The 22,872-nt window shown below is 34.1% G+C and overlaps 1 protein-coding gene across 7 annotated transcripts in view; it reads left to right on the top strand.

Annotated features, from left to right (window-relative positions):
- The window catches only part of FSTL5 (follistatin like 5), a 786,887-nt gene that overhangs the window by 497,683 nt on the left and 266,332 nt on the right, over nt 1–22,872 (top strand). For all 7 annotated transcript variants that reach the window (XM_008000150.3, XM_008000148.3, XM_008000146.3 and 4 more), the window contains one exon: nt 18,631–18,797. In XM_008000150.3, coding sequence (XP_007998341.2) covers nt 18,631–18,797 — 167 coding nt within the window. The remainder of the gene's footprint in view (nt 1–18,630; nt 18,798–22,872) is intronic.

The following is a 22,872-nucleotide window of genomic DNA, read 5'->3' as shown; positions in this document are numbered from 1 at the left end:
ATGGTCATTGTACCTCTTAAATGTATAATGTCCCAAACAAACAAGTCAATTCCGGAGACACTTTGCAGTGTGACATAGTCATATGACTGCAGTGTCATGCCTCAGTGGGACTGGAGAACATCCGAACATCCAAATATGTTGATAGACTATGCAGTTCTGACTGTTGAGTCTTGGAGTGTTTTTCTTCTTTTCTGCCAAGAAGGGATGTATATATAAAAGTGATGCAGACAATCTATTATGTTTAGTATGTTTTACATCAAAGACCAGGGCAGCAATGGGGAAAAGAAACCAATGGGTGATGTGATTCTTCACAAGATATTTTTCTGTCTTTTATTCTTCTGTGATATTTCTTAATGAGAATGAGTAGTTAAATCATCACTGATCAATTGTTATGTTTTTGAGTTTTTATTGAAGTGATTCAAAGGATTCCTATTAGAGTCATGCCTATCTGGTGAATTGAAGTGCTTAGGAAGTATCCTGCTTTATGTATATTCTTGGTTTTTGCCTTTATGTCTATTGGTATGCTATTAGTTTTGTAACTGATATCTCAACTGGGTCAATCCAGAGTATAAAGCTGGATATAAAGATATTTCTCATTAAGAAATATCTTGTACATAACTTGCATTGAATCTGCTGTATCAAATCTTCCCCTATTTCCCCCCTCATTTATATTCTTTCCCATGTAGGCTTTCTTGGCAAATATTTTCTTTTCATTACAATGTAAATGCTTTAAAACATTAAATTTTAGCTTCTTACACATGTATGTGTATATATTTGTGTTTTTAATACGTTTTTACATCTATATATCTGTGCTTTTAAAGCTTCTTACTAAAATATGTTTTTAAGTATATTATCAAAATACATTTTTAAAAACACTTCTATTAATAGTGAAAATCTATATTGTTTATATTTTGCAGTAACCCCTCTGTTTCCCTTAATGATATGCTGAATAGTAACTAACCCAAATAAAGTCACTCTTATTAACAATTTTATATGTAATATAGTGTTTGATTGTGTCTTAAAATGGCCTTAATTTTAAATGAGACAGATTACAAAGTTTTGAATGCTTTTTTATTGACATTTTATGAATTTATATTGAAATATCCTGTTAATTCTACATGCACTGTATCATTTAAAACAAATTTTAGGGCCGGGCGCGGTGGCTCAAGCCTGTAATCCCAGCACTTAGGGAGGCCGAGACGGGCGGATCACGAGGTCAGGAGATCGAGACCATCCTGGCTAACACGGTGAAACCCCGTCTCTACTAAAAATACAAAAAACTAGCCGGGCGAGGTGGCAGGCGCCTGTAGTCCCAGCTACTCGGCAGGCTGAGGCAGGAGAATGGTGTGAACCCGGAAGGCGGAGCTTGCAGTGAGCTGAGATCCGGCCACTGCACTCCAGCCCGGGCTACAGAGCAAGACTCCGTCTCAAAAAAAAATAAAAATAAAAATAAAACAAATTTTAAACATTTGTATTATTAATAATTTAACATGAATATAAATAAATATCCTTAAAAATAATCATTTAAAAATGTAAACAAAATCTGTCTGGTAAAATAAATTATGTACTCCATATCACAAAATTAATACAAACTCAGGCTTAAATATAAAAATAATGACATTTGACACTAGATCTACACTTTGTTAACATTTATTTATTACAAAAAGAAATTAATATAGTGTCAGAGGCTAGAATGGATCTGCATGTGAGTTGTACTCATTCTTTTGTCTACTTAACCAAAAATTACTGTTTGGTTTGTTTTTCACAAGATGCAATAACTAGTTTAGATTTTTGTTACTCAAGGATTACTACAATCCTTTTGGATTTGTCTCAGTAGCTTATTTAAGGAAGAAATGTATTTAATTTTTCTAATAAATACAGTTAACAAAATTACTTCAAATGAGCAGGATACATTACCATAGTCAAGTATTTAGGAAATTGAGTAACTTACTACAGCTATTGAATTAACATAAAGTTTGAAAACTTTTACATGCAAGAAAAAGACACAAAATGTCAATGCCCAAATGTATTATACTGAACTCCTCTTCTAAATAATCAAATGTCCCATAGAAAATCTGAGATAGGTACAGGCAGAATCATGTGAATTATAATTTATATAAATATATTTTCAATGCATGTAATTTAAATTCAGTACATTATTTTTAGCAATAAATATACAGAGCATTTTTCCCACTGAGTTAACTACATAATTGTTCACATGTCTTCTTTGTTTTAATGATAAAGATAAATTGCCCAAAACCTGAGTTCTCAGGCATTTGTATAGCATTTAATTTCATGGAAATCTTCCAGTAGTACTGTATTACATAGGATTTTTAAGACCTACAGTTTCAAGGCAGTGATATTTTTAAAAAATTATGTCTAGAAGATGGTAAGAGAAGTACACATTTAGAGTAATTAAAAGTCTATTCATTTTCAGAAAAGATGCATTCCTGGCCTTATAAATGATCACTGTATGGCAACAATTGTAGGCTTAAGAAATGCTTAGTTTTTAATTTAAAAAATTATATTAAATCAATCAACACCTTACTTTCTTTTTTTCAGTTTTTTGGGTTTTAAAAAAATTTCCTAGATAAAATCGAGAGAAAATTTTATGTTTATGGCTTTTTACTTTGGGACAGGTGAAAATAAAGACAGGATAATTTGTATTTTTCTTCAATTCTGTATATCTCTAGAATTACAAACCATAAGTAGATGTTACTGGTAGTCTCATTAATACTTTGTAAACTATCTCTTAAACATGAACGAAATGAATGTTGGAGAAATGCAAAATTTGGCCATTCTTCCTGCAAAAAAACAAAAACAAAAAGCTGATTTCTAATTGTGTTTGTTAATTGGCACCTGGTGAATTTAGGCTCCTGTGCTCTCACAGAGACTGAGATGGGGCATTATCTTCCTTGTTGACTCCAAGCACTCTTTGAGAAAGGGATTCCTGGGTCTTAAACTGTCAAGAGGCTGGGTGAAGATTTATATCTTAAAGTGGCACAGAAAGTATTTATAATTGCACATTTTGTAAACTAAATACTCTCGGAGGTCAGAGGAGCAAACCTGTCAGAAGTTGAGTCAGGCAGAGGGAGACATTTAGGCAGTCTTGGTCAGATCTAGGTCCCTCTGATTTCTTGGAGAGAAAGTGGTGGCAAAGAGTTGACAATAATTACTTGGTAGATTTCCTTCTCAGAAGCATTACTGTGTAAGCAGTTTACTGGTTAAAGATACATTTGAATTAAAATGTTCCCTATTAAAATGTAAATACTCTCTTGAAGAATCAAACTTATTCACGGATTAGTACTGTGAATGATGTACATGGGATAATCAGATTGCCTTCCTTCTGGCTGAGAATGTGCCCTGAGAACTCGTATTTTGATTGGATGTTAAAAAGAAGAGAGAAGGAATGATAATTCTTCTACATGACAGACTTAGGAAGTCAGACCTGGTAGGACGGCTACTGTCACTGACTAGAAATTCCATTTGGACAAGACAAACAGTACATACTTTTTCACGTTGTTCTGGATTCTAGGTATAGCAACCGTTATAGTTGTAGAAATTCATCCTGTGTCATTATTTGCGGAAGTCTCAAATATTTATTTTTTTAAGTGGTGGGGTGGTTTATGAACTCATTCATATCTAAATGAGAGCAATTTTCATGCACTCTCTATGTAATCATCTTAGGTTTAGCGTTCTGAACCAAGAGAATGAGCAGAAATAAACAGATCATATTTTTAAAACTTGCATGTGTCTAAGGAATGTAAAAGCAGCAAAGTAATGTTTCAATGAATAGGCAACTTTCCATAAAAACCCGGAGAGTAAATATTTTAGGTTTTACATACCATAGGTCTTAGTAGTAACTGCTAAGCTCCGCATATATGCAGCAGAAAGCAGTCATAGACAGCAACAGAGGCAATTCAGTAAGAAATGGGTATGGCTATGTTCCAATACAACTTTATTTTCAAAAACAGGTGGCAGAACAGATTTGATCCAGGGGCATAGTTTGCCAAGCCTAGGTCCATGGGAACCTTTGCTGATGTAAAGAAGGTTCTAATATACTTAACTCTTCTGCAATCTACCTGAGTTAGTGCTCTAGTTGCACACATATGGTGATATGCACAATGTGAAAAAAGGAGCTAAGAATTTGTCAATAAACTTGAAAGTGACAAGAAAAGAAAGGCTCTCCAGACAGAAATGTCTTTAGAGTTGAAAAGGGTAATTCATTAGCTGATTAGAGCTTGACTGCCTTGAGAATAGCCGACTCTCTTTTTTGTAATTTTCTGTTCATCAATCCTGCAAATCTTTTGACCTGTGCATTAGAAGGAAGATTCCCAGGCTCACAGCTGACATTCATTACTAAACCTGATGCTTTTCCCATTGTAAATGAATAAATTGGTATTCCAGTATAAACAAAGGTATCCTGTGATTCTGATTAGCTGAGTTAATCCCCAGTAGCCTAATTAATTCTGGATGAATTGTTAAATTTGTTTCTAGATTTGCATAGCTAAAGCCCAGTCTTTGGACCCTGTGAAGAATTGCCAAAATGAACAGCCAGTGTTCAATTCCCCGTATTTTACATCTGTTTGTTGCAACCTGCTAAAGGGACATTCACTGTAAAACTTCATAGTGAAGGCAAATTCTCTGGATCCTAGTTTCAGTTTTATCAGTAGTAGCAGTGTGTTATTAGGCAAATAGCAATCTCTTTTAGCTGAATTGTTTTAATTAGGCAAACAATATTAAAGTCTTTTTTAGTCTGAAAGGCCCACATTCTATTACACATGGAGGGATTACTTCATTAATTTAGCTTTGACTACCTGTCATCTAAACCACAGTGAAAAATGTTCAATTTATTAAAGACAGAGCAAATAATGTGTCATTTGATTGACGCCAACATTAATTTCCTGGGGTTTCCTTGAGATAAGTTGAAGAAATGCACACAGGTTAATATTCTTCCCTTATATCTGTAATAGCTTTTCAACATGGCACTGAACACATTTGTGAACATATAGGAAATGGGTATTGATTAACTGATTGCTTTATCCTGACTGACAAATGAAAATTCACAGTGAACTCCTCTGATTAAATTCCTTCCTTCATATGTATATGCAATTTCTCTTCCCAATCTACCACATTGAATTTCATTAGTAAATGAAAATACCAAAACTTAAAAAATATATTAAAGATAGTGAGTTAATTCTGTATTTCATGCATTCAATATTTCACAAATTTAGAATATAATGTCATTTTTTTTTTCAAATCAAACATCGTATTTACACCAACAAATCATACAGAAAAACATACCTGACATTTTTTAACATTCAGTTGATATTTTTGTAAGTAAAACAGTGATCATCATTATGTTTGATGTCTTTTTTTTTTCTTGTGTACATATATTTAAATACAACCTTAAAGACACTTAATTTGTATGTAATAATATAACCAAAGTATAAACACCTTATGATCTACCTTACCTGAGGTTTATAAATGGTCTTGGTTTTCCTCTTGTTATTAATTAGCATCTATGAAAAATAAACCAGTATTATTTTGTGTATGTAATATATGGTCATCACCAAACCTAAGGTCATTTAGTTTTCTCCAATTATCATCTAGGATTTTTATAGTTTTCTGTTTTATATTTAAGTCTGTGATTTAGTTTTAGTTAGTTTTTCTGAATGTATAGGGCTTTTGTCTAGTGTCATTTTTTTTTAATGTGAATATTTATTTGTTTCAGAACAATTTGTTTAAAATGTTACTTTTCTACCTTGCATTGTCATTTCTCTTTGTCAGAGATCAGTTCACTATATTTATTTGGGTCTATTTCTGGCCTCTCTACTCTGTCCCACTGATCTATTTGTCTATTCTTTCACCAGTGCCACACTGTCTTGATTATTGTAGCTTTATAGTAACTCTTGAAGGCAGGTAGTATCAGTCCTCTAATACTGTTTTTCTCCTTCAACATTGGTTCATCTTGATCTTTCGCCTCTCTAGACACCTCAGGATTGGTTTATTGATATCCACAAAATGACCTGCTGGAATTTTGACTGTGATTGCATTACATTTATAGATGAAGTGGAGAAAAACTGGCATCTTGGTAACACTGAGTTTTTGTTTTCATGAGCATGGATTATCTCTTCTTCTTCTCCTTCTTCTCCTTCTCCTCCTTCTCCTTCTTCTTCTTGATCTTCCTCCTCCTCCTCCTCCTCCTCTTCCTCCTCTTCTCCTCCTCCTCCTCCTCCTTCTCTTTCTCCTTCTCCTTCTTCTTAGACAGAGTCTCGCTCTGTCACCCAGGCTGGAGTGCCGTGGCACAATCTCAGCTCACTGCAACCTCCGCCTCCTGGGTTCAAGCAATTCTTCTGCCTCAGCTGCTTGACTGGCTGGGATTACAGGTTCGTGTCACCACGCCTAGCTAATTTTTGTATTTTTAGTACACACAGGGTTTCACCATGTTGGTCAGGCTGGTCTCAAACTCCTGACCTCGTGATCCACCTCCCTTGGCCTCTCAAAGTGCTGGGATTACAGGCGTGAGCCACCACGCCACCCTCTTTATTTAATTCTTTAATAAATTCATCCAAGCTTTAAATTTTTTTATATAAATCTTGCACATGTTTTGCTTTCTTCTTTAGCTTGTTGATGTGATGAGTACATTTAATTGATTTTAAAATGTTGATTCATTCTTGAATACCTGAGACAAACACCAAAGTGTCATAGTGTATAATCATTTTCATATGTTGTTGGATTCTATTAGCTAATATTTTGTTGAGAATTTTTGCATCTATGCCTAGAAGAGATATTTTTCTGCAGTTTTCTTTTCTTGTAATGCTATTGTCTGGTTTTGGTATTAGGGTAATAATGGTCTCAGAGAATGAGTTAGAAAGCATTTCTTCTTCTATCTTGTGAAAGAGATTGTAGAGGATTGATACAATTTCTCCCTTAAATGTTTGGTAGAATTCATCAGTGAATCCATCTGGGCCTGATACTTTCTGCTTGGAAAGGTGATTAATAAGTAATGAGATTTCTTTTGTAAGTATAAGCCTATTCAGATTGCCTGTTTCTACTTAAATGAGATTTAGCAGATTGTGTCTTACAAAGAATTGGTCCATTTAATCTAGGTTATCAAATTTGTGGGCACAGAATTTTTTGTGCAACTTTTATTATCCTTTAAATGTCTATGGGGTCTGTAATAACACTGTATTTTATTTCTGATGTTGGTAATTTTGCCTAGTTTCTTTTTTCTGAGTTACTCTGGTTTGAGGCTTATTGGTTTTATCTTTCAAATAACCAACTTTTGTTTTCATTGATTTTCTGTATTGATTTTTTGTTTTCAATTTTATTTCTTTCATGCTCTAATTTTCATTCTTTCTTTTTCCCTGCATACTTTGGATTTAATTTGTTCTTTTTATTTAATTTCCTAAAGTGAAAGCTTAGATGATTGATTTTCAATCTTTCATCTTTGTTGATATAAGTATTCAATGCCTGACTCTTTTTCAAATGATTGTTTTCTCCCTTCTCACCTATTATAATGAAGGACTTGAAGTCCTTCCATCTTTGCATTATTCGTCTCTAATGCGTTGAGAATGTTCCCATTCATGATCACAAGATGGCTAATAAAGCTTTAACTATCTCTTCTTCACGTGAGAGCATCACAGGTAGAAAAATAAAAATAAAAATCAGAATCAGTATCTACTTCATAGGGCAGTTAGGAAAGTTAAATGAATCAAATACTTTGGAAAATGCTTAGCAAATGATATGTATTCAGTTAATACTCACAATTATTTTCTTTTACCTATGTCCTACAAGGAGTAACTCACTTATAATGAGATTTTAAACTTAATGTAACAAACCTTGCAATGTCAATACCTTACTATTCCAATGTACATACTTGTAATGTTAAAGTCATTCTGTTATCTGCATCCTTGAATTTTTCCAAGTCATAAAGTTAAAATTAACTTGACCACTTTGAGTGGCCACTCAATTCTCTCTGTTAGTACAGTTTTTGTTAGGTCAGGTTTCACATGGAAACTATTCTGCATAAAAAAGAATTGTTTTCCAAGTTGAGTGTGTCACGCATATCACTGAATAGACTGCTCCTTTATTATTTTAGTTTAAAATTCAACTTTATATAATTCATTTGAAAGAGAAAAATTAAATGAAATTTAACAGAACCCTGAAAGACAACTGTATATTTATAAGACCACTAAAAGAATGTCCAAGTAATGAATTAAAAAAGAAAGTGAGATTCACTATTGTCAATATGTAAAACTGCTTGAATTAATATCAAAATATAGTTTTGTCTGTAGTATTGTACCATCTTTATTATAGAAAGAGAATATAATGACAATAAAAAAGAATTCAATTTTGCACAAGAATTTTTTCTTCATTGTTTTACAGAAAAGCTTTCATTGAAAAGTCTTTTATTCATATATTTCTATAACTTCTCAATCTCACTAATAGCATAGGAAGAAACTACCATTTTGAACTAGTTGCTAAATGCTTTTATTTATATTTGTGATTATAAGTTCTCCTAATTACTTTCAGAACTTTTGGCAGAAATAATTATATTCTCAATTTTGTATTCAGAACTTTTCTTTCTGCTGGCCCCTTTTCCTCAGAATAAACTCCAGATTCTTTTATCCTATCTCTTATCATACTGTTTTCTCACCATATAGGGCTCTTCTATTTTCTTCTCTGTCCTGTATATTAAAAGTGTCTTTAAAAATTATGTGTTATGATTTCTGTCATCTCTTTATAATAGCTAAACTCTCTGTGTTTTCTATGTCATAACTCTAAGCTTCTGCAAGGGATGTGGCTAACTTGGTCCTTGGAAATGGGTTGGCCAGGAAAGGTTGCTAGATGAGGCTTCCTTTACTAATGGAGCAAGTTTATGTATACATTTACCCTCTTGTTCATGAGTGTGTAAGAATTTATATATACATAAATTTCACATATAAGAATTTATGTTGCTTTGTATTTTTCTCAACAGTTATTCTCATTAGACTTTTAAATTCAAGCCAGTCTGAAGGGTTTTGGCTTAAATTTTCATCTTCCTAATTGCATAGTTAGTTCAGCAATTTTCAGATTTTTCTTAGCCATATAGACTAATTCATAAAGCACTTGTTCAAGTCTTTTATTGATTTTTTGATTGATTTGTTAATAAGTTGTTTAAATTTTTCTTAGCAATGTGTAGAAGAATTTATTTGAAATATAAGATTTTTGTCAGTTTTGTGGGTGGCAATTATCTTCTGCTTGGTGACTTGTGTTTTAGGTTTTTTAATAGTATCTTTTGAAGAATAGATATTTTAAATTATAATGTAGTCAAAGTTATAAATCACTTTCTTTATGGTGAATTAATTTGTATCTTATTAACAAAATCTTTCTCTACCCAATGTTATGGAAATATAATTTAATATTATTTAGCATTCTTGAACTATCAAAGTTTGCTGTTAAACTTTAACATTCATATTTACATACTTGCTTCTTCTTCTTCTTTCTTCTTTTTTATTTTATTTTATGTTTTTGCTTTCTACTCCTTGCATCTGAGAGTGTTCATCTGGAATCATTTTTCTTCTGTCTGAAGAACATTTTTAGAATTTAAGGCATGTTTCCTAGACATGAACGTTCACTCTTCTATTTTTTGTAAATATGTTAATTTTATTTTAATATTTATGTATTTCTATAAAATTCTAAGATCAGTTTTTATTTTGTTGCATCATTTCCAATATATCATCCTACTGCTTTCTTGTTTCTACTTTTGCTGATGAAATCAGTTATGTGTCTAACTCTCCTTACCATATAGGCAGGCTGTATCGTTTAATTTGCATAATTTTAAGATTTCTCTCTGTCTTTGATATTGTTTTTAAAAAACAAACAAACAAAAACTTTTGCTTTAGGTTCAGGGGTACACGTGCAGGTTTGTTACATTGGTAAATTGAGTGTTCCTAATTTTCTTTAATTTCATTGTTAAGTGACTGACTGACATGGCTTGACTGTGTCTGCACCCAAATCTCAACTTTAATTGTATCTTCCAGAATTCCCTTGTGCTGTGGGAGAGACCCAGGGGGAGGTAATTGAATCGTGGAGGCCGGTCTTTCCCGTGTTATTCTCGTGAGAGTGAATGAGTCTCAGGAGATTGGATGGGTTTGTCAGGGGTTTCCACTTTTGCTTCTTCCTCATTTTCTCTTGTGCTGCCACGTAAGAAGTGCCTTTCACCTCCCACCATGATTTTGAGGCCTCCCCAACATGTGGAATTGTAAGTCCAATTAAACTTCTTTTTATTCCCAGTCTCAGTTATGTCTTTATCAGCAGCATGAAAACTAATATGGTAAATTGGTACCAGTAGAATGGGGCATTGCTGAAAAGATACCTGAAAATGTGGAAGCGACTGGCCCTGGGTATCAGGCAGAGGTTAGAACAGTTTGGAGGGCTCAGAAAAAGACAGGAAAATGTGAGAAAGTTTGGAACCTCCTAGAGACTTATTGAATGGCTTTGACAAAAATGCTGATGGTGATATGAACAATAACATCCAGGCTGAGGTGGTCTCAGATGGAGATGAGGAACTTGTTGGAAGCTGGAAAAAAGGTGACTCTTGTTATGTTTTAGCAAAGAGACTGGCAGCATTTTTACCCTGCCCTAGAGATTTGTGACACTTTGAACTTGGGAGAGATGATTTAGAAAATCTGGCAGAAGAAATTTCTAAGCAGCAAAACATTCAAAAGGTAACTTGGGTGCTGTTAAAAGTATTCCATTTTAAAAGGAAAACAGAGCATAAAATTTGGGAAATTTGCAGCCTGACTATGTGATAGAAAAGAAAAACCCATTTTCTGCCGAAGAAATTCAAGCCAGCTGCAGAAATTTGCATAAGTAGCAAGGAGCATAATGTTTTTTCCGAAGACAATTCGGAAAATGTCTCCAGGCCATTTCAGAGACCTTCATGGCAGCCCCTCCCATCACAGCGCCAGAGACCCAGGAGGAACAAGTGGTTTCCTGGGTCAGGCCCAGGGACTGTGTACTGTGAGAAGCCTAGGGACTTGATGCCCTGTGTCTTACCGGCTCTAGCCATGGCTGAAAGGGGCCAATGTACAGCTTAGGCTGTGGATTTGGAGAGTGGAAACCACAGCCTTGGCAGCTTCCATGTGGTGCTGAGCCTGCGGGTGCACAGAAGTCAAGAATTAGGATTGGGGAACCTCTGCCTAAATTTTAAAGGCTGTGTGGAAATGCCTGGATGCCCAAGCATAAGTTTGCTGCAGGGGCAGGGCCCTCATGGAGAGCCTCTGCTAGAACAGTGTGGAAGGAAAATGTGGAGTTGGAGCCCCCCCTACAGAGTCCCTACTGGGCCACTGTCTAGTGGAGCTGTAGGATGAGAGTCACTGTCCTCCAGACCTCAGAATGGTAGCTCCACTGACAGCTTGCAACTTGCACCTGGAAGAACCGCAGAACTTCAATGCCAGACTGTGAAAGCAGCTGGGAGGGAGACTGTACCCTGCAAAGCCACAGGGGCTGAGCTGCCCAAGACCATGGGAACCCACCTCTTGCATCAGCATGACCTGGAAGTGAGACCTGGAGTCAAAGAGATCATGTTGGAGCTTTAAAATATGACTGCCCCCCCACCCCCCGCTGGATTTTGGACTTGTATGGGCCATGTAACCCCTTGGTTTTGGCCAATATCTCCCATTTGGAATGGCTCCATTTACCCAATACCTGCACCCACATTGTATCTAGGAACTAACTAGCTTATTTTGATTTTAAAAGCTCATAGGAGAAAGGGACTTGCCTTGTGTCAGATGAGACTTTGGACTGTGGACTTTTGGGTTAATACTGAAATTAGTTAAGACTTTGGAAGGATGTTGGGAAGGCATGATTGGTTTTGAAATTCGAGGACATGAGATTTGGAGGGTCCATGGGAGGAATGATATGATTTGGCTGTGCCCCTACCCAAATCTCATCTTGAATTGTATCTCCCAGAATTCTCATATGTTGTAGGAGGGACCCAGGGGAAGGTAATTGAATCATGGGGGCTGGTCTTTCCTGTGCTATTCTCTTGATAGCGAATAAGTCTCACGAGAGCTGATGGGTTTATCCGGGGTTTCCACTTTTGCTTCTTCCTCATTTTTCTCTTGCCACTGCCATGTAAGCCATGCCACTCGTGCCTTTCACCTCCTGCCATGATTCTGAGGCCTTCCCAGCCATGTGGAACTGTAAGTCCAGTTAAACCTCTTTTTCTTCCCAGTCTCGGGTATGTCTTTATCATCAGCGTGAAAATGAACTAATACGCTGACTCAGTGTGAATTAGTCTAGTTTTTTGTTTGCTTTGCTTGAAATTTGATGTCCTTCTTCAATCTATTGATTGGTGTCTTTTACATTTATGGAAAACTGTCAGCTGCTATTTCTTCAAATATTACTTCCCCTCCATTTTTTTTTCTGTTTTCTCTTTCTGGGATTCAAAAGAACCCTGTTTTCGTTAACCTTATCTGGTTTTTGCTTTTTATTCTGTAAAGTTTCATTTAATCTCTTTTCTAGCTTACTATTTCTCTTTTTTGCTGTGTCTAATCTGACCTTAAGTACATACATTTAATTATTAATTTCAGTTAGTATAGCTTTTACTTTTATAATTTCTAGTTGGTTTTTCACAAACTTGTAATGTTTATAGTTCTATTTTTTATGGTCAAAATTTCTAACCTGGAATGTTATTTTCATAAACATAATACATCTTACAATCTTATTGGATTATTTTTATTGTTATATGTTGTTTCTGCTCCTTCTCATCATGCTGTCTTCTCTTTTGGTGGGCCATATTATAATTTATAGTTTTCTGGGTATTGTAAATACAAAATTGTTTATAGCAAGTATTGGATGAATACAATGATATTAACTTACTCCAGAGAGATTTTGTTTAAGACATGTAGGTAACAGCATGCTGCAGTCCATATATTCAGTTGTAGATGGTGGCATCTTAAAGTCCTAGCACAGAGATGGACACACTCCATTATTTTCCCTATCCCATATGCCTGGAAAACAATAAGCCACATAATAACCTCTAAGTATCGCTGTTATCTCTTCAAAATGAAAAAAATCCTCAACGGAATGTGCAATTCCAGGTGTAATCTCATCTCTCAGTTACAGTTCTCTTCAGAACATAGACTGGGCAGTTACTCACTATCCTGATATTTCTCTAATGCTTTTAAGAATAAATTATTTGTATTTAGTTCATACTGTTTATATGCTTGTTTGCTGTGGTGTCACTTCTTCTGTGAATGTCCAATTTATCCAGTCCATTGTTACCAAAACAAAATTTCTAGACCTTTTAAATTTTGTTTTGTTTTAATTTTATAAGACTAATTATAATAAAAGCATATAATATTTAATAAGTAGATATTTTGTCTTGAAGATTCTAAGCATTTCATCATAATAACTTTGTGTATATCTTGACATGTCTAAATTATGTAAGCATTACCATTTATTTTGAAGTCACCTATTTCCTGACAAAGTATGCCATCAGAATTTCCTTGTTACTTAAAAACCTTGTTATTAAGTAATTGTAGTTATCTTATTATGAGAATAATTAATTTATTCCATTTCCACTTTCTAAGTGATTTTCTTTTTTTGATCTATTTCTGGCTTAATATTGTATTAGTATATGCATTTAATTAGCAATTTCTTTACTGAAGTAGAGAAAGATAAAGTACCTGTTTTTAGGAAACATTACTGACAAAATTTATTCTAGGCTTCATTCCTATAATAGGAATAATAGGTGTGATGAGGATAATAAGATGATGAGTCTAGTGTTTAAACAGATTTAATGAAATATTTAACATAAGTCTATAGTTAGGGACTTCAAAGATGTCGATATTTAGAAGAGCAGAATCTTGGTTATGAAAAGTATGCTCTTCTTACGATTTTAAAAGACATCTTTAACCAAAGTTTCTAAAATCATTCTTTTTAAACTAGTGTTTCACAAATATTCATAATATTTCACTTTTTCTATATGTGTTAAAATCACATAATATTAGGTATTTGAGGAATTGCCATACTGTCTTCCATGATGGTTAAACTAATTTACACTCCCACTGACCCAGCAATCCCATTACTGGGTATGTACCCAAAACAATATTAATTATCCTGTTACAGAGACACATGCACACGAATTGAAGTTCATTGCAGCACTATTCATAATAGCAAAGACATAGAATCAGTCTAAGTCCGCTTTAATGATACACTGGATAAAGAAAATGTGGTACTTAAACACTATGGAATACTATGAAGCCATGAAAAAGAACAAGATCATGTTCTTTACCAGGACATTGATGGAGCTGGAGGCCATAATCCTTAGCAAATTAATGCAGGAACAGAAAACCAAATACGACATATTCTCATTTATAAGTGGGAGCTAAATGATGAGAACACATGGACACATAGACGGGAACAACACACACTGGGGTCTATTAGAGCATGGATGGTGGGAGGAAGGAGAGGATCAGGAAAATAACTAATGAGTACTAGGCTTAATACCTGAGTAATGAAATAATCTGTACAACAAATCCCCATGACACACGCTGACCTATGTAACAAACCCATACATGTATCCCTGAACTTAAAATAAAACTTTAAAAAATTACATATTTTTACCCAAATTTATATTACTACTGGTAGGATCTAGTTGCTATTGAAATCAATGCCTTATAAGTACCCACTAATCGTGCTGCAAGTTGTACTAAACTATACTTGTGTCTTTGGCTTTAGATTCTTCTAGCAGACACTTCAAATATTTCATTCCTTTAAAGCAAGCTCTTAGTTTTTCTCTAAGCCAAGTAGTAAAAATGAGAAAGCATAGAGAAGCATTCACAGTGTGAAACTATTTTACTTGCCTCTTAACTTCCCTAAGTAATCAAAAACAAAAGCTGGATTAAAAAGGTAGTAATAGTCCTCATAACGTGAGATTAGAAAAACAAAAATCATTAAAATTTTGCCGTAAATACTTGAGAGGGCTTCTAAGAGGAGGCAAAGTTTGTAAAGGAAAGAAGTGCTGAAGTGTGTCAAAACACTCAGTACCATATGTTATACTTAGCCTATATGTTTCTACCTTTTGCTAGGGCACCAGGTGACTCTCCACACATGATACATGTTGAGGTCATTAGAGCAGAAAGAATGCAGAGGGGTATAAAATGATTGGTGCTATTTGTTGCAAAGATAGTTTCTGTACATAACTAGCATAAGCTGTTTGCATATAGAAGGCTATAAAATGAAACAAGTCATTATTAATGTATATCCAAGAAAACATGGATTAACTATAGTTAATAAAAGATTGTTTTCAATATTTTGTTTCAAAATTCTTGTTTTTAAAGTAGCAACTGTAGTCACTCCAATGCACACACACACTCAGAAGCAATTTAAAATAATAGATATAAAAATCATTTTTAAATTGGATTATAGCTTGATTCATAGTTATTGTTTTACATAGTAGTGCATTTCTAGAAATAATGATCATATATCAATAAAACTTATAATTTTGGCATTTTATAAGCATTTCACTCGACATTAAAGCATTCTTGATATAATTTAAGAATAAAATTGTTTAACATTTTTAACTTGTAATATTAAATCTGTGCTAATCTGTGCTTCTTAATAACTATTACAAGACAAGTGAAGATGGGGATGGCAATTATGTAGCTAAAATAAAATGTGCTGCTAAATTTATTTCAGGAAAAGGCCATTTGATTTTGAGATGTAACCAGTGAACATGATTGGCTTGGTGTAGTTTTTCTATACAACATAGTAGTGCAGAGGTGAAACATACAGCATGAAATATGCAGAAAACAGATCTAAGAAATTATCAAATATATAGTTATTTAATAAGTATTACCAAGAAATATATTTAAAGTCATTTTAAAATGTAGCCATAAAATTAAAAAGTAAGTTTTTCTGTGCATGTTAATATTCCTAGTGAATAATAATCTTTATTCTAATTACACATCTTCTAAAAAAAATACATTTTAGAAAGATTGCCCACATAATGTTATGCCAAATCTCAGCATTTATTCTAAGATGATTATATTATCTAATTACCATTGTAATATATAACTATAAAAAGCACAACTAATTCAAATGGCCTAGGACTTAATAACAGATGCGGAAGGTTAGTGAAGAGATTCCAGGGTAACTTAGTAGCAATTGTATTTCTAAATGGCAGAAGAGCCAATGTTCATATGCTGTTTTTAGAACCAGATGTCCCATTATCTCCTCTGTAATTTAATGAGGAACCAGAAGCTGAAATTCAGGAATGTAAATGGGAAATTATTAATAATTCTTACATGATACTCTACATGATGCCACTACTTTTATAATGTTCTCATTTTCTGTTAGTTTGTAACATTAAACAAAGACATAAACACTGTGTCTGCAGATTTCAACTTTTAGTGTTTCGAATTAATTGAATAATTTTTAACTTATTTACGTGTATATATATATCTGTATGAGTGTATGTGTGTGTTTATGTTTCTGTGTGTGTGTGTGTGTGTGTGTGGTTTTATATGTGTACACATATGTGATGTGTAACAGAGACATGTCATATGTTTATGACAGAATATATATTAATCTAAAACAGACTGAAAATATTCCCCATTTTTTTTTTTTTTTCTTTTTTGAGACGGATTCTCACTGTGATGCCCAGGCTGGAGTTCAGTGGCATGATCTTGGCTCATTGCAACCTCTGCCTCCCGGGTTCAAGAGATTCTCCTGCCTCAGCCTCCTGAGAAGCTGGGACTACAGGCATGTGCCACAATGCCTGGCTTTTTTTTTTCTATTTTTAGTAGAGACGGGGTTTCACCATGTTGGCCAGGCTTGAACTCCTCACCTCAAGTGATCTTCCCGCCTCTGCCTTCCAAGATGCTGAAATTACAGGTGTGAGCCACCGTGCCTGGCCTTCCCTATGTTCTTATTACTCAGGAAGCATTGAAATAAATGGTAATATGGATAAATCTGATTCAAGGTTAGACTCTCACACAAAGGAATGGACAAGATGTTTGTTACCCATTTCTGTCTGATTTTCTGTCTGTATTTTGGGTGATGTAACAAACCACATAGTGAATTTGGGCCGAGTCTTTCTCTAGTAGAATTTTCCAATTTCAAGAGCATTCCTGTTCACTTTGACAACACAAAACAATGATAACTTAAATAAGTGTGACTTTAGGTTTAGAGATGAGATGCTATATAACAGAATAGGAGTGTGAGTATATTTCTGTTTCATTTTATCAGATAATGAGGTGTCAGCCAGTGGTGATAACACCCCAAATCACTCAACATTTAACGTCTGTGTGTGTCTGTGTTGAGGGGGTGGTGGATTATATGTTTAATCCAGGCCCTTAATCCAAACACATATGTCATGTTTGGCATTGCAATTTGTGATGATACCAAAAACCAAATAACTCTTTACGGGATATTTATGTTCTATAACACTCACTTGATTAGCATCTCCAGGGGAAGACAGGATCAAGAAATAGAGACAATGTGGTAGAATGCCGAGAGGGAGGGAGGGGGCTTTCTCAAGAAGAATGCAGTCGTTGCACGTGATCATATTTATTACAAGTTAGGGCACCACTTTCCTCACTCAACCCCAGGGACAAATATCACAACCTTGACAAGGGGACAAAGGACAATGATTTCACTCCTCTACAGCGACATTTAAGTCAGAAATTGTGGTATTTCTAACGTGGTCAAGACTGTGAGCAAAGTCAAACTACAAGACTCAAATCATAATGTAGAAAACTTCGTGTCTGTGAATGTCAACAGGAAACAAAAGGGCCGTTTGTACACGGATGCAGAATTCATAGACATTATCCTAGTCATCTCTCATGAAAATTGACAATGATACAGTTGATAATTCTCCTAGTTGGTAAGGATTATCTGAAAACCTAAAAGGAAAGCCAGATTCAGATTTCAAATAATGTTGTTCAGCAATAGACAGAAATGTGTACATTGGCAGAAATTATCAGCAGAAATGTGTATACTCATTAGTTAAAATATGATATTCAACTTTAAGAATCATGAAATAACTATTCAATACCAATGAGATCTGGTAAAGACAGCTGATAGAGTTCTACTTAATTGCTGTTTGGTCGGTGGACTTCAGATTTTTACTTCTTCAACTTCCCAAACAAATCTTATGCCTTCAGAGTCAACATGTTTCCCAGCATAAAGATGCCTTTTACCCAGTCTACTGTGCTAGTGTTCTCTGAAGCCAGCCAGCAATGATCTCACCTAACCTACAATATAAATCTATCGGTGAATAAACAGCATCATTTTTATTTCAATGCCAATGACACACTACGTGTCGATTTGGCAGTTAAATAATTTATCTCTCTTTTGGGTGCAATCTTCCAGGCTTATTATAACTCTACTTCTGATATTCATTTCATGCTTAATAGTTCTGTGCCTCATGAGGATGCTTGTCAATCAATTAAATTGAAATGTCATTCTGACCTTTTATTGGAAACAATTTTCTCTTTTTTCATTTCATCACAACCTTTTTTCCCTTTTATTCAAATTAAAAGCCTTAATTACTAGTATTCAGTAGCTTTATATTACTTAACCTTACAAAGCTGCATGTTCATCAACATTACTGACACTTTATCTTCACAGAAGTGATCCAGTTGAGTCTGCCGGAAGATCAGAAACTAAGCATCACTGCAGCAACTGTGGGACAAAGTGCTGTTCTGAGCTGTGCCATTCAAGGAACCCTGAGACCTCCTATTATCTGGAAAAGGAACAATATTATTCTAAATAATTTAGATTTGGAAGACATCAATGTGAGTACATAAATAGAGTTGCTTTATAATGTATATATTTCATATATATGCTAGACTTTGTGATGTCAGGGGAGCTTAATGAAAATTGGATGTAGAGTAAAAGAATTATTGGAACGTTGCTATATCTAATCTACTGACTGAGAGGTTTACTATAGGTCCTTTGGACCTATATGTGTGTTCAAGTACATATGTATGAAATTGTTCACCTTCACAATTTTATAAAAGGAAAAATCAAGATGCCATCAACAGGAAATGTGATTGTATGTATAAGTGTATGTTTGTTTTTATGTAATAGGAATCCACAGCCGTTAGAAATCAGTGAGGGGGATTTATATGTGCTAACATGAAAATATAATATTTATATGTGTTTATATTAAAATATCTTATTATCTTACAGAATGCTTCTATGAACCTAAAAATATATGTTGTTAATTTGTAGAAAATTTCTAAAACAATTTATATGAAATAATTCACGGTGTTGGTTCTAAGGATAAGGATAGGATCAAGATAGAATTAGACTTACTTCTAATAGATACTCTTTTTCACTTTTTGCATTTCTGACATGTGCATATATTAATTTTCAATAAGAAAGGATTTTAAAAACTAATACTTCACGTAGTTACTTACTAATAATGTTCTAATATTTATGAAACACATTCTAGAAATATCACAGATTTGTATGACTGGCATCACGTGGCTTTCACTGAAATAATTACAATAAGTACAAGAATGTAATTCTCTGATTGGTCGATCTGGGGTCATGTGTTCACTAGGCAATAGGAACTATACCAACTCCCATGAAATCATCTGTATTATTATTGAGTAAGTGTTGGATATTTTCTCAATAAATGAGTAGGTCAAGAAAAAAAAAAAAACGCTCAGAAGCCTTTGTACTCTACTACTCTTGGTTAATCATCTCCGAAAATAATGTTTGCAGGTCAAAGGTCTGACTGTCAGAATATCTATAATTATCAATAATAGCTATTTGATGCTCTTATGGTTGAGAAGCAGCCTATAGCTTGTGAAAAATCAAAAGACAATAAAGACACTTTTTGCTTTCAACATGTCATAATGTATTAGAAATGAGAAATATTAATCAAAGCAGAAATATATTTTCCTAGCATGAAAGAACATGTTTTTCTACTCAGGTTCATTTTTAGAAATTCGGAATTTAAACTCAATTCAATAAAGTATAGCTTCAAAAGTGCAACAAAAACAGAAACAAACTCAAGGGCAATTACCTGTTCCTTCCATGCTTCTGTTTAAAGTGAGCATCAAAAAGTGAACATTATCCTACAAGATGAAAAGTAAAAATTGTGTGCTTATGGGGTATCTGTGGAAATGAGGTGGGGCAATCCCTTGCTTTAGTGATTTTGAAGTTTTATGGTCTCTTTCATATTTTTTATCCTCATTCAAGAAAGCCATCACTTGTCCTCTTATTCTTGGCTGCTTCATAAAGAACCCCTAAAACACAGGCCTGAGATGGGAGCCCAAACTCCTATTGGTTACATCTTCCTAATGTTTTTGTTGAATGTCCTAGAATATATCAAAAACACAGAGCCTCTTCAATTTTTATCCTTTCTTATTTTGATGGAGTTTTCTGAGTTTGCATATATGTGGAAACTTTTCTCAAAGACTATCTGGAGAATAATGCTTAATTCTCTAAGATGCCAACAACATTGAGCACCTTTCTCAGGAGCATTTAAGATACTTTGAGAGAAAAAGGTCTTGACAGAATCATTGTGGATTTGCTTTATGGGTTGTCATTTCTACACTTTATCTTTTCTTTTTTTTACTGCTATCTATACTCTTAAGCTTTCCACTGTTGTTTTTAAGAGGCCTAGGGTATTTGAGGGTGCTGTGATCTGAAAACCACCATTATAAAGTCCTTTAAATTATTTCAAGAATAATTTGAAAGTGTATGCTATGATTGATGTTCTCTAGCCAACTTGCAAAAGTGGACACATTCTTGTACATGGATCTGAGAAATTATTTTGTTTCCGTCCTAATACTTCACTCTGTTTCAGAAATTCAAATTTTTTGGAAAAATGGTCACTAGATAAGTCAGGTCTCTAAAATATACATAAATCTTAGATAAGTTCTCACAAAATACATTTATTGGATAAAGTTATTTTGTATAAACTTTATAGAACAGATACATTTTGAGAATTTTAAAAATGTTTTCAATATTTAGAAAGTTTCAGTTTCATTTTGAGCCATATTTTGTTAAGCTGAACAAACATTCGTAATCTATTGTGTACATAGAACTATCAGCTTCTCAAAATTAAAACAGCAGAGTGCAAAGATATCTTTCAAAGAGGAATATTTATTCAAATTTCCAATATATTCCTGGTGTTTTTGTTTAAGTACTATAGTTTCAAAAGCCAAATTATGAAAATACATTTTGATGCATTTTTCAATATAACTATATAATGTGACAAATGTAAAATATCACTTAAACTTTCATTTGACATTTACGCTTAAAATATGCTAATAAGGACTTTACTATGTAAATAAACAATATGCATATATATTGATTTATTCATTTTTCAGCACTATCTAGTGGATATCTGATGTGTTTTCTTGTTACCCAACACCTTTTGAACAGCCCTTCAATGTTTTGGCAATTCTTACCCCATTATTTTTGCTGGCTAAGTTGGAAACCAAAAATCTTACTTGTTTAGCCCTCCTTGTAGTTAGGGAGCAGATATGTAAATAAGGCTGTAACATGGAAACCAAAGAACAAGATTCCATTTCATGAATAGGAACAGGAGAATGCAGGTGTTCTACAAAATTTATTTTCCCCACCATTCTTCCTGTGACAGAGGACACTATTTTCAAGGGCAACAGTGACAAAAGCTCTGGAGTTTTTCAGTGTTCAGCTACAATGGGGTCTCCAAAAGGCCAATTTCAATATGTGCCTTGGGCATCTTTGCTGGCATTTTAGACCCCAAGCCTGATACTCAGATCTCTTGAATGTTCTACAAGCTTCCTAGTAGTCTTTATTAAATTTCTTGCCTGCTTAAAACTACCTGGAATGGGTTCTGTTGTTTGCCACTAAGAATGTTGTCTAATTAATTTTGGGGCTTAATTACATTAAGAAATATCTATAATTCTATTTGCATAAGATGAGTTTTTCATTGTTCGATATGGATTTCTGTTGTGTTGACTTTCAAAAAGGTCATATATGAGTCAGTTTATATACCCTGTAAGTACATTATCTATTTTTACAAAAATGAATTTAATTCCCATTAAATTATATAACATTAAATTAATAAGTGCCTTTTATGTCAAAGGAAAGCAATGACAATTTTCAATACCCTTTCTGACTTTTGAATATGTATATTAGATAGGATTAAATGTATAGTCACCTAGACAATACGTAAATACATTCTAATTGCAAACAATTAAAATAATATAGATGTATTTTAAAAACATAACTGCACCTCATTTTTATATCCCCTCATTTTCATATTTGCTATATTTAATTAAAATATATTTTTATTTAATTCTTGAGTGCAGAAGAAATCCCGTGTGTATACATGTACTCCTTTCACAGCTTGCATATATAATTTTATTTCTTTAATAGGATGGGTTAATATTACCTCATTATCTCACTAGCCCTAAGAACAACAACTCTATGAAACAGGGAATCTTATGCTCATTTACATGAGTGAATTTTTGTTTGTTTGTTTGTTTGTCCTATAGATGGTCTGGCTCGCTGTCCAGGCTGGTGTGCAGTGGTAGAATCACAGCTCACTGTAGTCGTGAACTCCCACCTCAACCTCCCAAGTAGCCAGGACTACAGATGTGAGCCACTGCACCTAGCTATTTTATAATTTTTTTGTAGAGATGGAGTTTCTGGGTTGCCCAGGCTGGTCTTAAAATCCTAGCCTCAAGTGATCCTCCTGCTTTGGCCTCTCAAAGCTCTGGGTTTACAGGCATGAGCCACCACAAAAATTGATGATAAAAGAGATACTTAACTGTTTACCCAAGGTCTACTGAAGTAAGTGGTATCAGGTGCTGGGATTTTTACATAGCCCGATTGCCTCAAGAGCAGGAGTTTAACCACTGT

This window comes from Chlorocebus sabaeus, chromosome 7 (genome assembly GCF_047675955.1).
Source record: "Chlorocebus sabaeus isolate Y175 chromosome 7, mChlSab1.0.hap1, whole genome shotgun sequence".
NCBI classification, from domain to species: Eukaryota; Metazoa; Chordata; class Mammalia; order Primates; family Cercopithecidae; genus Chlorocebus; species Chlorocebus sabaeus.
This window is presented reverse-complemented; position numbering and strand designations above follow the sequence as displayed.